Source organism: Eptatretus burgeri, chromosome 10, assembly GCF_056783735.1.
Source record: "Eptatretus burgeri isolate ZD-2024b chromosome 10, Ebu_testis_v1, whole genome shotgun sequence".
Lineage (NCBI taxonomy): Eukaryota > Metazoa > Chordata > Myxini > Myxiniformes > Myxinidae > Eptatretus > Eptatretus burgeri.
This window is the reverse complement of record NC_140970.1, coordinates 2,949,295-2,961,868: the sequence shown is the minus strand read 5'-3', so window position 1 is coordinate 2,961,868 and position 12,574 is coordinate 2,949,295. Positions and strand designations below refer to the sequence as shown.

The 12,574-nt window shown below is 42.8% G+C and overlaps 1 protein-coding gene across 4 annotated transcripts in view; it reads left to right on the top strand.

The window, feature by feature from the left end:
- UXS1 (UDP-glucuronate decarboxylase 1) overlaps positions 1–12,574 on the top strand; it is a 32,196-nt gene that overhangs the window by 1,427 nt on the left and 18,195 nt on the right. Inside the window, exons 1-4 of one of the 4 annotated variants that reach the window (XM_085896846.1) lie at positions 7,962–8,021; positions 9,394–9,445; positions 11,872–11,915; positions 12,148–12,208. In XM_085896846.1, the coding sequence (XP_085752972.1) occupies positions 9,395–9,445; positions 11,872–11,915; positions 12,148–12,208 (156 nt within the window). In that variant the 5' untranslated portion in view covers positions 7,962–8,021; position 9,394. Of the gene's footprint in view, positions 1–7,961; positions 8,022–9,393; positions 9,446–11,832; positions 11,916–12,147; positions 12,209–12,574 lie in introns of those variants that run through there. The other 3 variants (XM_085896843.1, XM_085896844.1, XM_085896845.1) reach the window with 3 other exon arrangements.

Sequence of the window (12,574 nt, the reverse complement as noted above, 5' to 3'; positions counted from 1 at the left end):
AGAAGAACGAATTCCACTTTATAGCAATCTCACGATAATGGAGCAAACCTGTATTTCACCAAACCTCCAAAATTGACTGGTTCCACCTCTGGTTGAAAGCCCAACACTGTCTTCAAGTGGCCACCCAAGGCCAGCAGACGATTATGTACTTTCGTGTTCCTCCAACCTGATTTCCAATCTACTGAGGAAGGGTATCGCCACCCAGAGGGAGGGGTGCACGCTCGTATCTATCTATAATTCCAGCAATGTCTGTGTGTCTGTGACCGCTGTTTCTCGACAACCACCGGTCCGATCTCATTGAAACTTGCCAGCTATATTGCTGGGGACCTGAGGATGCGCCTTTTCAAGGTTTGATATTAATCGGACAAGTGGTTCCCAAGTTATGGCCATTTATTTACCAAACCAATGACAGGACACGGTGCTATGACATCATGATTGACGTCACAATTCTTTTCTTTTATTTTTATTTTTTTTTTGCACGTACGGCCATGCACTAGTTTCTGTTAATGACGCATTTTTGTGCTGTTTGCATATTATGTTTGCAAAGTTTGAGGAATTCTTATCCTCCATCACCTCTCGCATCCCCTTCCATTTTCTTCATTCCCACTCCCCTCTCATCTCCCTCTCCTCTTCCCCTTTACAGGTCGATGAGAACAACAACAATACTCGAGGCGCTATGTTTTATACCTGTGAGCAGTTGTGGTCGGGTACCATTGCTTTAACTCCCCCCCCTCCCCTTTGGTGCACCCCGCTTCGATCGGACACCTGACCGACTATGTCCTCTTTACCCAGAGAAAACATTGTTTAATTTTTCCTTCAAACCAATATATCCACCAAATCACGTGACCTATCAATTATGAGTCATCACCTGCCTCCTCCCACCCCCAGTCCCACCGGACGCACACCCCACCCGAGTCCCTCTGCACACCCTATCCCTACCCTTTCCCCTTCCTCATTTACCAAGTGTAGTTGCTTGTTTTGTTTCACGTTTCTTGTAGAGAGGTCTCCAAATGGCTTGAGCATTCAAACAAGCACGTACCTTCATTGCGCGGTGTATTTTCAACCGCTGCCACGATCGTTGAAAACAAAACGTGCATCAATCACCTCGTTTGAGTTGCAATCAAAATTTACATTTTTGGGTTTTTTCCCCTCAAAACGGTACCCGTATTTAAGAATAGAAGACACATTGTCTTCAGGAATAGACTAATTATCAATTAATTAGGGAAGCAGGTTCAATATTTCACGACATCGCCGATGTTGATGTTTATTCATTTGACACAACATGTGCATTACATGTCCATAGTTTGTTTATAAGCTTTTTAAAGTCGGGCGAAAAACAAAAAGTGTTTTTTTATGAGACCACGATTTTCTTTCCTTTGCATAAGATGAAAATTAAAGTACCTTCATTGGGCGGTGTATAATTAGACCGATGTCGTGATCATTGGAAACAAAACAAGCATTACCTCGTTTGAGGTGAAATCAAATTGTACATTTGTTTCCTCGAAATGGTAACTTTATTTTATAAATAGAAGACAAGATGTTGAGTCTTCAAATGTACGGTACATGAAGCCTATCAACCCCTTATAAACATATTGAGCGATGTGAAACGAAAAATATGGCCGCTGTTTCTGGGCAGCTGGAAGGAAGGCATGGCCTGCAGAATGGGTGGTGCTTATGACCCACCCACACACACACACTATGCAGTGTGTATGTATGTATATATATATATATATATGATAAAATAATTATTTCTCTGAAACCGAATAACCCATCAATACTAGTGCATTCCCCTTGCTGCATGTATTTTATTTAACAATGACGTCATCAGTCACGTGGTTTGGCAGCCACATTGGTTTCACGGGAAATAACTAAAAAATTGAATTTCGGAAACCGCTTTAGGGTCATTCCACCTCATATCACCGGAGGCCTCCCAGTTGACCCCCTCAGATTTACTTTAAACTTTCATAAAATAGTTTCCAGGTATCAAAATGAAGCTTCGTAAAATTTTAGGTCCATAGATGCGGTCAACTCCGAGATATTGAGGGTTGAAAATGTGGTTGTGGCCCTATTTTTATGGTTGTTGCGAACATCACAAAATGAACGGCTACTTTTAAACTCCCACAACTTTTTAAATATTAATGCTGGAGCCTTAATTTTCAGAAATTATTCTTCTATAACTGCTTTGTAAGAAACAAACATAAAACGGAGTATACCTCTATTAATTTTTATGACCTGATCAGTTGAAATCCAGAAAAAAAATGTTGGTTTTGTATGAAGACCCAACTTTGAGACCCCATATATTTTTATTGACCCATCCCAGAAGCTTGAAATTTTTTCAGGTAATAACTGTATGGTAGTAGTATTCAAATACATGTTTACTTTTCTTAATCAGTCATATATAATACAGTCATGATCCCTCAAAAATTGAAAATTTTCATTTTTCCCCAAAATTCAGGTGAGGATTGCAAATATACGACAAGGTATACCACTTCAAATTGTTCACCATTGGAAAGAGCATATTCAAGTTAACTTAAGTCTAACATTTCAATGTGGTATAATGTTTCTATCAATATTTGAATAAATGATGTTCTGCCAGTGCTGTGCACGTTGTGTGTGTGCTATTTAATGAACAGTCCTTTTACATGTAGTACATGTATATACAATGTACATACATATCATCTGCTATTAGGATACCACAAACACAATAATTTGAATTTGTAATTCTTTGTTTCTCATTTGTAAATAGCAAGAGCTTAACTCATCTGGCTGGGGCTAAAAATAGAACTCAGGAATAGTGGCTGATCTGCTGATGTCAGCAGTGTATATAGTTACATTCAAGGGAAGACATTTGTTGGGTTCCTTTGGTCCATGTGATGAAAGTTATTGATGCTCCCCTAACGTTAACTGGGAGGCAGTGCAAGCTCGCACCTGACTTGGAAAAGCAGATCAAGGACCTATTCAAATCATTTACGTGAAATGTTTTAAAACATTGTTATTGCAGTATGTGATATTTTTGTATTATTAATTTGAATCATAGAACTAATCATTCATGATTACCATGGTGCCCACACCATGCACACACTTCATGTATTCACGACTGTGTTAATAACAGTTTTAAAAATAATAGAAAATATATTAAAACAAATATATACCACTTTGATATTTGACACTTTTGTGAACTTGAATATGCTCTTTCCAATGGTGAACAATTTGAAGTGGTATACCTTGTCATATATTTGCATTCCTCACCTGAATTTCGGGGAAAAATGAAAATTTTCAATTTTTGTGGGATCATGACTGTATTATATATGACTGATTAAGAAAAGTAAACATGTATTTGAATACTACTGCCATAGTTATTACATGAAAAAAAAATTCAAGCTTTTTTTTTCATTCAACTCAAAATGAGTGGAAGCAAGGACAGTTGATCAGGTTGGAAATATGAGTTGTGTGTATATGTGTATATATATATATATATATATATATATATATATATATATATATATATATATATATATATATATATATATATATATATATATATATATATATATATATATATATATATATATATATATATATATATACATGAGTAGTGGTACTTTTAAAGTCACCACCCCCATGCCAAATAAATAAATTAATCCTCCAGCACGCAACATTGCCTTTAGCGCTCCAGCAATGCCGCCATGCAGCATGAGACGGAAATTGAGTGAGGTGTGTGCAATAATTGATTGATCCAGTGATTTAATTGCATAATTAAAATAATTGTCGTGAAATAATTCCTTTCTCAATCAATTGCCCAATCGCATACCGAAACCACCACTGTTTCATCCAAATCTGCAATTTTGAAAATTAAGTAATTCATCGAAAAATGAATGATTAATCGATTAATTAATTTATCAATAAATCAAAAATACCCTTTATAGCCAAATCACTTGGTCACTGTCTTGTCCAAATATCAGCTTTCAAGCTCAAAAGGTGACTGCGATATTGCCCAGATGAGAAAGAAAAGAAATATGGAATTAATAAATCGATATTAATTAAGTAATTTGTCAATTATTTGATTGATCAAAAAACAAAAAATACAGTTTTTGCCAAAGCAAATCTTCACTTTTGTCCCCAAATTTCAGCATCCCAGCTCAAAGAATGGAGGTCCTCGATGCCAGACATGAGAATCGAGCCATCTCCCTCGACTTATCGTGTGCTTTCGATATGGTTTGGCACCGTGCCGTGCTCACCAAACTCTCTTCCCATGGTATTCAAGGCCATCTCCACTCATGGCTCGCAGACTTCCTCTCCTGTCACAGTCAACGTGTGGCCCTTAATGGAGTTCTTTCATCCCCTCTTCCTGTGCAGGCTGGAGTTCCTCAAGGTAGCGTTCTGGGCCCTGTTATTTTTCTGGTTTTCATCAATGATCTCTCGGACTCTCTGGAAAATCCTCTATTTCTCTTTGCCGACAACTCCACCCTCTGCCGTACCATCTGTCATCCCTCAGACCGGCAAGCAGCAGCTTCTTCACTCACTGCAGATCTGGATAAAATCACAAACTGGTCCAACACGTGGAACATGTCTTTCAATCCAGACAAATCTCACACTCTCAATATGTCTCTTCGAAAGGACCATTTAGAAACCCCCCCCCATCCACTTTCTCAACAATCCTCTGGAAGAAGTCTTTTCTTTCAAGCTTCTGGGTCTCACTATCTGCCATGACCTTTCCTGGGAAAGTCACATTTCCAACCTCGCCTCAAAAGCCAGTCGCCGACTGGGAATTCTCCGTCGTGCAAAGTCCTTCCTCGGCCCTCTTGAGCTCCTGACCACTTACAAAGCTTTTGTCCGTAGCCTGATGGAGTACTGCTCTCTCCTCTGGGCTGGTGCTCCTGCCTCCCACCTTTCTCGGCTTCATGCTGTCAAAACCAGGGCATTTAGGATCATCGGCATCTCCCACAATTAAGCTGAGTCTTTGGGCCTCTCATTCCATCACCGCAGGTTGGTCGGTGGTCTTTCTGTCTTCTACCGACTCCTCTCCAGCCTTGCCCCCCCCCTGCTCTCTCTGCGATTTGTCCCCACCACATTTCCACAGGGCGCTCAAGGTCCGCCAACAACCCCCTTCTGGTAAAACTACCAAAATCATGAATCACTGCTCATCTTCACTCTTTCATTCCTCTTTTTTTCCCACCTGTGGAACAAACTCCCACATACTCTTCAATCCCATTCTTCCCTCCAGGTCTGCAAAACAGCTGTTCATCACCACCTCTTATCATCCCCCATCCAAATCCTCGATCTTTTCTACCCCCGATAATCCACCCAAGCCCACTTCCTTCAATTCCCTTGCTTTCCTTCCTGAAAGTCCCTGTAATGTCCATCTTCTCTTCGCCATGTTCCCCGTCCCATCCCCATCCCTCTCCCTTCCACAGTTCACCTCATGTCTGTTCCCCACTGTTTTGTCCCTTCCACTCCCGCCCCTCTTGTCTCATGCCCCCTTGCTGTGAGTTGTGTGTTTGCTCTCATACGAGCCTCGACCAAGGTATACAAAAAATAAAATAAAATGCACGCTCACCCCCAAGTCTTCATCTTTGGTGCGAGGGATTACCAGGAAATTCCCACTGTTAGACCGTAGCATTCTTGCGTGTACGCAAGGTATGAGTAAATGCGAACCGCAGATAGGATCAAGTTTATTTTTAGCTTTAAAGGTTAGCTAAAAATTGAAATACAGTACATGCGCTGACGCACTCGAAGCCGGTGAAGTGTGTTTGGGTAATGATCTTCCAGTTTGAGCATTAGCAGAGTCGAGCAATGTTTTATATATATATATATATATATATATATATATATATATATATATATATATATATATATATATATATATATTGTTTCAAATTCCCGCCCGCCGGCGTGCGGACGGCCACGTCACTCGAATCGCGACCGCGTCGCCCACCGGACGGACAATTCAGTCGTGACCCTCCGGGAACTATCGCCCGGAGCCAGTCACGGGTGGGCCTTTCGACCTCACCACAATCGTGCCAATCGGCCACCCGCGTAGGATAGGGTTGTTCGCCAAACTCGACCTACCTAAGTACCCACGCGGATGGTAAACCGGGCGATCGTACCTCGCCGCAGGTCGACTCCGGACACGAGCCGCTTGGGCGGCCCGTTCCATACTATCGGGATAACCGAGTGGTATTATCGTCGACCTCGACGGTTCAGATTATTTACCGGGCGTTTTGCACCCACTACGAACCCTTTAAGTGAAGCAGGATGGAGGGTCAATTAAAAGGAAGGAGACGAAGTGAAACGGGAAAACACTTCACACAAAGCACATTTATTTCCTGGCACACGGAAAGCACACATATACAGCCATACAGTCAAAATGCACATTTAGCAACCAAAACAAAAGCAACGACGACGCAGAGTTACTACCGACTACGCGCACACACGGCAACACTTATACAGTTCTACTTTACAGACGGCGCCAACACACATCTACTCAAAAGCAAAGGAAAGAAGCCACCCTCGTAGACAAGGGGGCAGACGGGCCTGTAGGCCAATTGTGCGCGTGACCTGGAGGAGCGGCCAGGTCCGTGAGACCGGGGGTGTCCTACCCGCGTCCTCGTGACTCGTTGGCGGACGAGCCACAGATGTGGCCGCGTGGTTGTGCCCCGACTCTGCTCCTTGGCAGGTTTAGTTGGCACGACGTTTGGAGTGGGGTGGGAACGGGGCCCCCTTTTTGCACTATCTCAGCGCGGGGGAAAGGGGGAATTGTTGATGCCCTGGGGGAGGAGAATAGCTGGCTGGCTTGGGTCCCGCGACGAGCGATCCCACACCGTGACCTCGTCGCCGACCGCCGTCCTCGCCTCGGACCCGAGCTCCTTTGCCTCTTCCCGCAACTCTTCTCAGCCGACTCCAGAACCCAACTCGATGACACACCGATGACGTCGCCACCCGACTCGACTGACCTCATTCGCCTTGCGCTCGCCTTCTTATAGGCCGGCAGGAACAGCTAATATGCAATTATCCGGATCAGAATGACCCCGGGGGCGGAGCCACGCTCGCCCATTGGTCAGAGGAAAGGGGGCGTGAATCTCCCCGATCCTAGAATTTGCATATATCGATTTCACACAGACGCGCCTGGAGGCGGAGCCAACCCGCCCCGCACTTGCTTATTGGACGGAGGAAAAGTGGGCGTGTAGCGTTCTTGATCCAAATTCTCCCTCGGAAAGGCCGCTATTTGCGCTCGCGGCTCGGTGCGTTCGGCACCAATCGCCGAACGGGCCCGAGACAGCCTGACGCTCAGTGTTCACAGGTGGTGTGGGAATGGCCGTAGGAGAGAGGTGAAGGTGGTGGAGGGTTTTCGGTGGTGGTTGATGGTTATGGTGCCGTTGGGAATGGCGGTGATGCGATGTTTGCGGGATCGAGTTGTGAAGGTAAAGGTCGTGGCTGTTGGCGTTGTTGTTGTTGTGTGAGGGTTGGAGTGTGGTTGTAGTTGGTGACGATGGCTGGCGTGGTGGTTAAGGTGGTTGTTGTGTGATGGCGGTTGAGACGTGGTTGGTTCAAACAGAACAGAAAAGATAAAACAGATATAGATAGATATAAAGATAGAACAGATAAACGGATAAAAACAGATAAATAAAGATAGAACAGAAAAACGGCTATCTCAAATTGTCGCAGCCCGGATGAATCACATAAATTCCCTCTATACAACGGGTTTAGGCTAACTACACATGTACTTAGAGATATCTCACCTACGGGCCCTGAATGGTGGTTTGCGAATTTCCACAGTCGTAACAATATGAAAGGAAATATATTTTTCTCAATCTGTGTGATGTAAGAAAGATATGCCTCCAAGCTGTCGAGCATGGGTTTGAATCTCGGCCCAGATATAAACTGTCATCCCAGTGTTTCACAGGCAGGATGATTCATCAATGTGTGTGCCATCCATCAGATGGACGTTAAACTGGGCATCCCATCTGCTGGCATTAGTTGGTGGATGTTAAAGATCCTGCGGTGTTCTTCGTGAAGAGTAGGCAGCACTTGGGCCAAATTCCCAACTCCTGTATAAACTTAGTCGACGGTCAGGCCAGTTGTGCCAAGCTTTTCCTGGCCAACCTCACAAGAACGTGGGAATAATTGCGACCATTAAAGAATAAAAAGAAGAAAGATGTGGTTCTATTGTGACACTAAGATTAAGGACTGCAGACAAAGGAATGGTGTGGTGATCGCCAAGTTTCACCATCTGAGGCTGGTTTTTTTAATTTTTATTTTATATTTTCCTTCCCCTTTTGAGAACAGATAAGGGGCCAATGAACAGAATCTTGGTCTTAACAGCATTGAGTTGAGAAAATTCCTTCATATCCCATGTTGGAAGTTTGAGGAAGCAGGAAAGTCAGAGTTGTGGAAGAGAGCAAATAATCAGATTCAATAGTCAGGATGATCTTGGTATCATATGCTTAGCAATGGAAACTGTTGTTGAAATTACACAAGTCATACTTGGGGGTGTGACAGATTGAAGATGACCAGGTTGTTGTTAATTAGCACTGGTCAGTTCTGTTCGAACAGGCCTGTTGCATGGACATAACGGATCGATCTCCCGGCAGCGACTCAGAAATCCCTCACATCCAACATGTGCAAGTGATATGTTATGTGCATTGTGTGAACATCGGCTGCTCGGTCCTGGAGCATTATAATTGTAATTGATCCTTGGTCAGCTTTATATAGGATGTCATGAGTGACCTTCACATGAATGGTCTCTGTGTTTTGCCGCTGTTTAAAACTGGGCAGTAAAAGTTGTAAAACGGAGTGTAGATGTAAGTATTCCAAGAGGTCATTGATAAGACGACATCCAGTATTTGTTAAAATCATGGACACTTGTTCAAAGGGTTTGCTGAATCGCTCAACCCGCGGTTTCAGTTTTATGGTGGCCTTTACATGGATTCTCGTGTCCATGTGAGATTTTTTTTTGGATTCAAAGTCGAGGCTCTTGGAGGAACTAGAATATAGAATGGACCAGGATGTAACAGTAGAAAGAGGTGTGGTGGGGAAGAGGTGGCACACCAACAGCAGGGATGAAGGACAAAATAGAGGGAGACTTGGCCAAATAAGGCATGAGGGGGTGGGGGCGGATGCATGCGGTGGACAAGATGTATACAGAAGCAAACTATTAGGAAGGAAAGACTGGAGATTTGGAAAGAGGTGGGCTTTGGGGAGGGTTAATAGGGGTAGAAGAATGTGCTGATGCTTGTTACATTGTGGGGAACACATGAAAGGGTAGAACCAATGCAGACAGTTTGGATATTGATGGAAGGAACCCAATATTTCTATTTTGTTGGCTATCACTCATTGGTTCTTTGTGTAGTTATTGCCTGGAATTTTACAGGGAATGAATGTTTTTTTTTGCAGGATGGTAAATGATGAAGAGCAATCCAAGAAGATTAAACGGAGTGTCGAAGAGGTAACAACAATGTTATGATTTCACTTTGTCACGCTTTATATGGTTTATAAAATGTTTTGGGATGTTTGCAGGTATGTCGGTAAGGGAATATTATTTTATATAGTCATTAATTTTTTATATATTTCTATTTTTTTTTTAAAGCATCTGAACGATCTATAATTATGGGTGTATAGGGGAGGACTTCAATTTTCAGGTATTATTTAGTTATGGTTCTCTTTCAAGAGCACTCTGGTGTCATTGACATGTGACATCAGCAGCACTGCCCCATTGTCGGTCCATTACCTTTTCACCCTCGGGTCACATTATTTTGTTTTTTAGATTTTGTAGATCAAGCAAAGAAAAACAGAAAAAGAAAACGCTTTTTAATTTTTTTTAATATGCAAGATTGAAATTGAGACTCGTGGAAGAGTGAGGAGACCGAGCGTAAAAGAGCAACAAACTGAAATTGGGGCAATGCTGAAACGAGCAAGTGAAATTATTGCGTTAGAAAAAGTTAATGGGGGTAATAAAGATCATGGGTCAGAATTGGGGATGATAAAGAGAAGGTTCTGCACTGTTTGCTTGAAGTCTTGATGGGAAGAATGAGACAGAAAAGCCTCTAGAAAGTGGAGCATATTATAGTTGAGATGTGCAGTCAGCCTGGATTTTGATTTATCAGGGGAGGGGGAAGTGCTAGTGTATGGAGGACAGAGAGCAGAGGGACCAATTTTGGAGAATAGACAGTAGAAAATAGAGACCATCAATTTACCTGCAATGTGAGAGCAACAGACCTTGTGTTTCGGCCTCATAGGAGATTCCAATCATTTTGAGAGCTTTAGATTTCATAGAATCCAGGAGAGAGAGAAGTGATGCTGGGGTACCAGTCGATTGTGGAGAACAGTATTCCACTGAGCTGCGGACAAAGGCCTTATTGACTGAGCAGCTCTGATTTCCCAAGGAAAGATTGGGATCAATGCAGGATGCCCAGGCTTCTGCTGGCCTTAGCTGGCTACACACAGACTGAAAGACCAAACCTCTTCCATTGGATGACCAAGAAATTAAATAGGTGGGTTCGTTTGTTTGATCCTTCCAGAGCAATAGGGTGAGATTGTGGGATTTGCCAGGATTGAAGGACATATTCTATTTATCAGACCAAAGTTTAATCTTAGTGAGGAGAGACGCAGAAAAAAAGAGACAGAGACACGGCTGTTGTCTTCCCAGCAGAGGGACGGGTACTGTGCAAAAAAAAATGTGTAGGAGTCTACAAAAAGAAAGGGCATTTTCCAGAGCATCAGCGAGGTCATTTATATTGATAAGGAACAAGACTCAGCTGAAAGACTGAACTCCAGCCTCCAATGGGAAAGGACATCCATTGATGGCAACACGTTGACTGCTTGAGTGAAGAAAGTCACAAATCCAGAAATGAATGCCACCTTGTATGCCTCAGGCAGAGAGCTTGGCAAGCAAAGCAAGATGCTAGTCTGTGTTTAATGCCATAGATATGTCCAGCGAGGTGATCCTAACCTCTTGTTTGAGATTGTGGGCCTCAACCATGTTGAAGATCTGGTGAGAATTGCCCAAATGCAGAGGAATATGTATGAACAAACCGGATGAAAAGAAATGTCATCCGAACAATAATTCATGTTGATAAATACACTTGAAACAATATATAGGTGTGGAATTGTCATCAGTGTAGATAATAGTAAATATATGTGAAGTCCCAGATTAATTGTACCATACAGTCCATGCTACAACGTAGAGTATACAACCAAGTCAGTTCGTGTGGCTTCAGTGTCATTTGCATGTGAAAGGGTGTACACTTTCTGATCGTAGCTGCAAGATTCTAACTTCTCGGCCACTCTTGCAAGGAGATTGCAGCGAGATGGTAAGTTGAACCACCGAGGCCATGACACAGCAATGGCTTGCGACACTTTACTCCGACCTCTTCGACCAAATATTTCAATGTGCCGGTGATGATGACTCGCCTTTGCATGAAATATACCATGGGATATTTATGGACTACGAATGACCAATGCTGGCAGAGGGTTCTCCAGCTGGATGTCCATCTGAGGGATGGTGCGCTGTGACACAATATCCTGCCTGTAAAAGACTGATCGGATGGGTATTTATTTTAATACCATTCATCAACCACCAGTGCTGGCAGACAGGTCTTTTGGCTTAACATTGATGACTTGCCCTGCATGCGAACCGCCGGGATCGCAGTTTATAGCAGTGTTTGATTCGAACCCAGGGTAGACAGCTCAGAGGTGAGTGCGCATATCTCTCGGCTATCCTGCCAGCCCTCCATGATATGTTTTCTTAAAATCCCTTTAAATGGGGCAATAAAAGACCTACATTCCTCCAAGCATCCCAAAACAGTTCATCGATACATTAAGACCTCGTCACAGTCTCCGTGGGTTGTGTGTGTGTGTGTGTATATTTTACAGGTTATTGCTCCACTTTGGGATAAAATCCATGAACTGGAACTTGGGTAAGGTTCTACAACAACTGCAAGAAGGTTGTGCAACATCAATGGCTTTCCAGATTGATAAATTTTTATCTTTGGTATTAAAAATTTTTTAACCACCAGCCAATCTTCCTCACATCAATTTCTATGTTATTTAAGCATGTTTGTTCGATATTGCATTCTAATTTCTCAACCCTCTTTGTCTCTTCATTTTTCCTGCTGCCACCAACCCGTTGTGTGCTCTTTTGTTTCATAGTACTGGCCCAAAATATCCTCCTGTGAAGTTTCTTTCAGAGAAGGACCGTAAGCGTATCCTGGTACGGAGTCCAAATGCATTTTTAGAGCCAATTCCATGGCCTATCATGAATTGAACTTGGATTGATTAATTTTGCAACAGTGATTCAGTTAGCGTCGTCCATGTCGTTTTGTTTTTTTTTTCCCCATTTTTCCCCCTTAAAACAACAAAGTTATTTTAATCGTTCATTTTTAAGGATGGGAATGGTTGATGTTCGTTCCTGACCGACCCCCAGCTTTTTTGTTGTTTTTTTTCTTTTTGTGATACTTTCCCTAACCAAGACGCTACAAACAAAATCGTCACTTGACATCTGTGTGGGGTATCTGTGACACTTTTCGTAAAAGACCGGTCAGGCTGTGAGCTCGCACTTCAATCTCCTTTAGTTTAA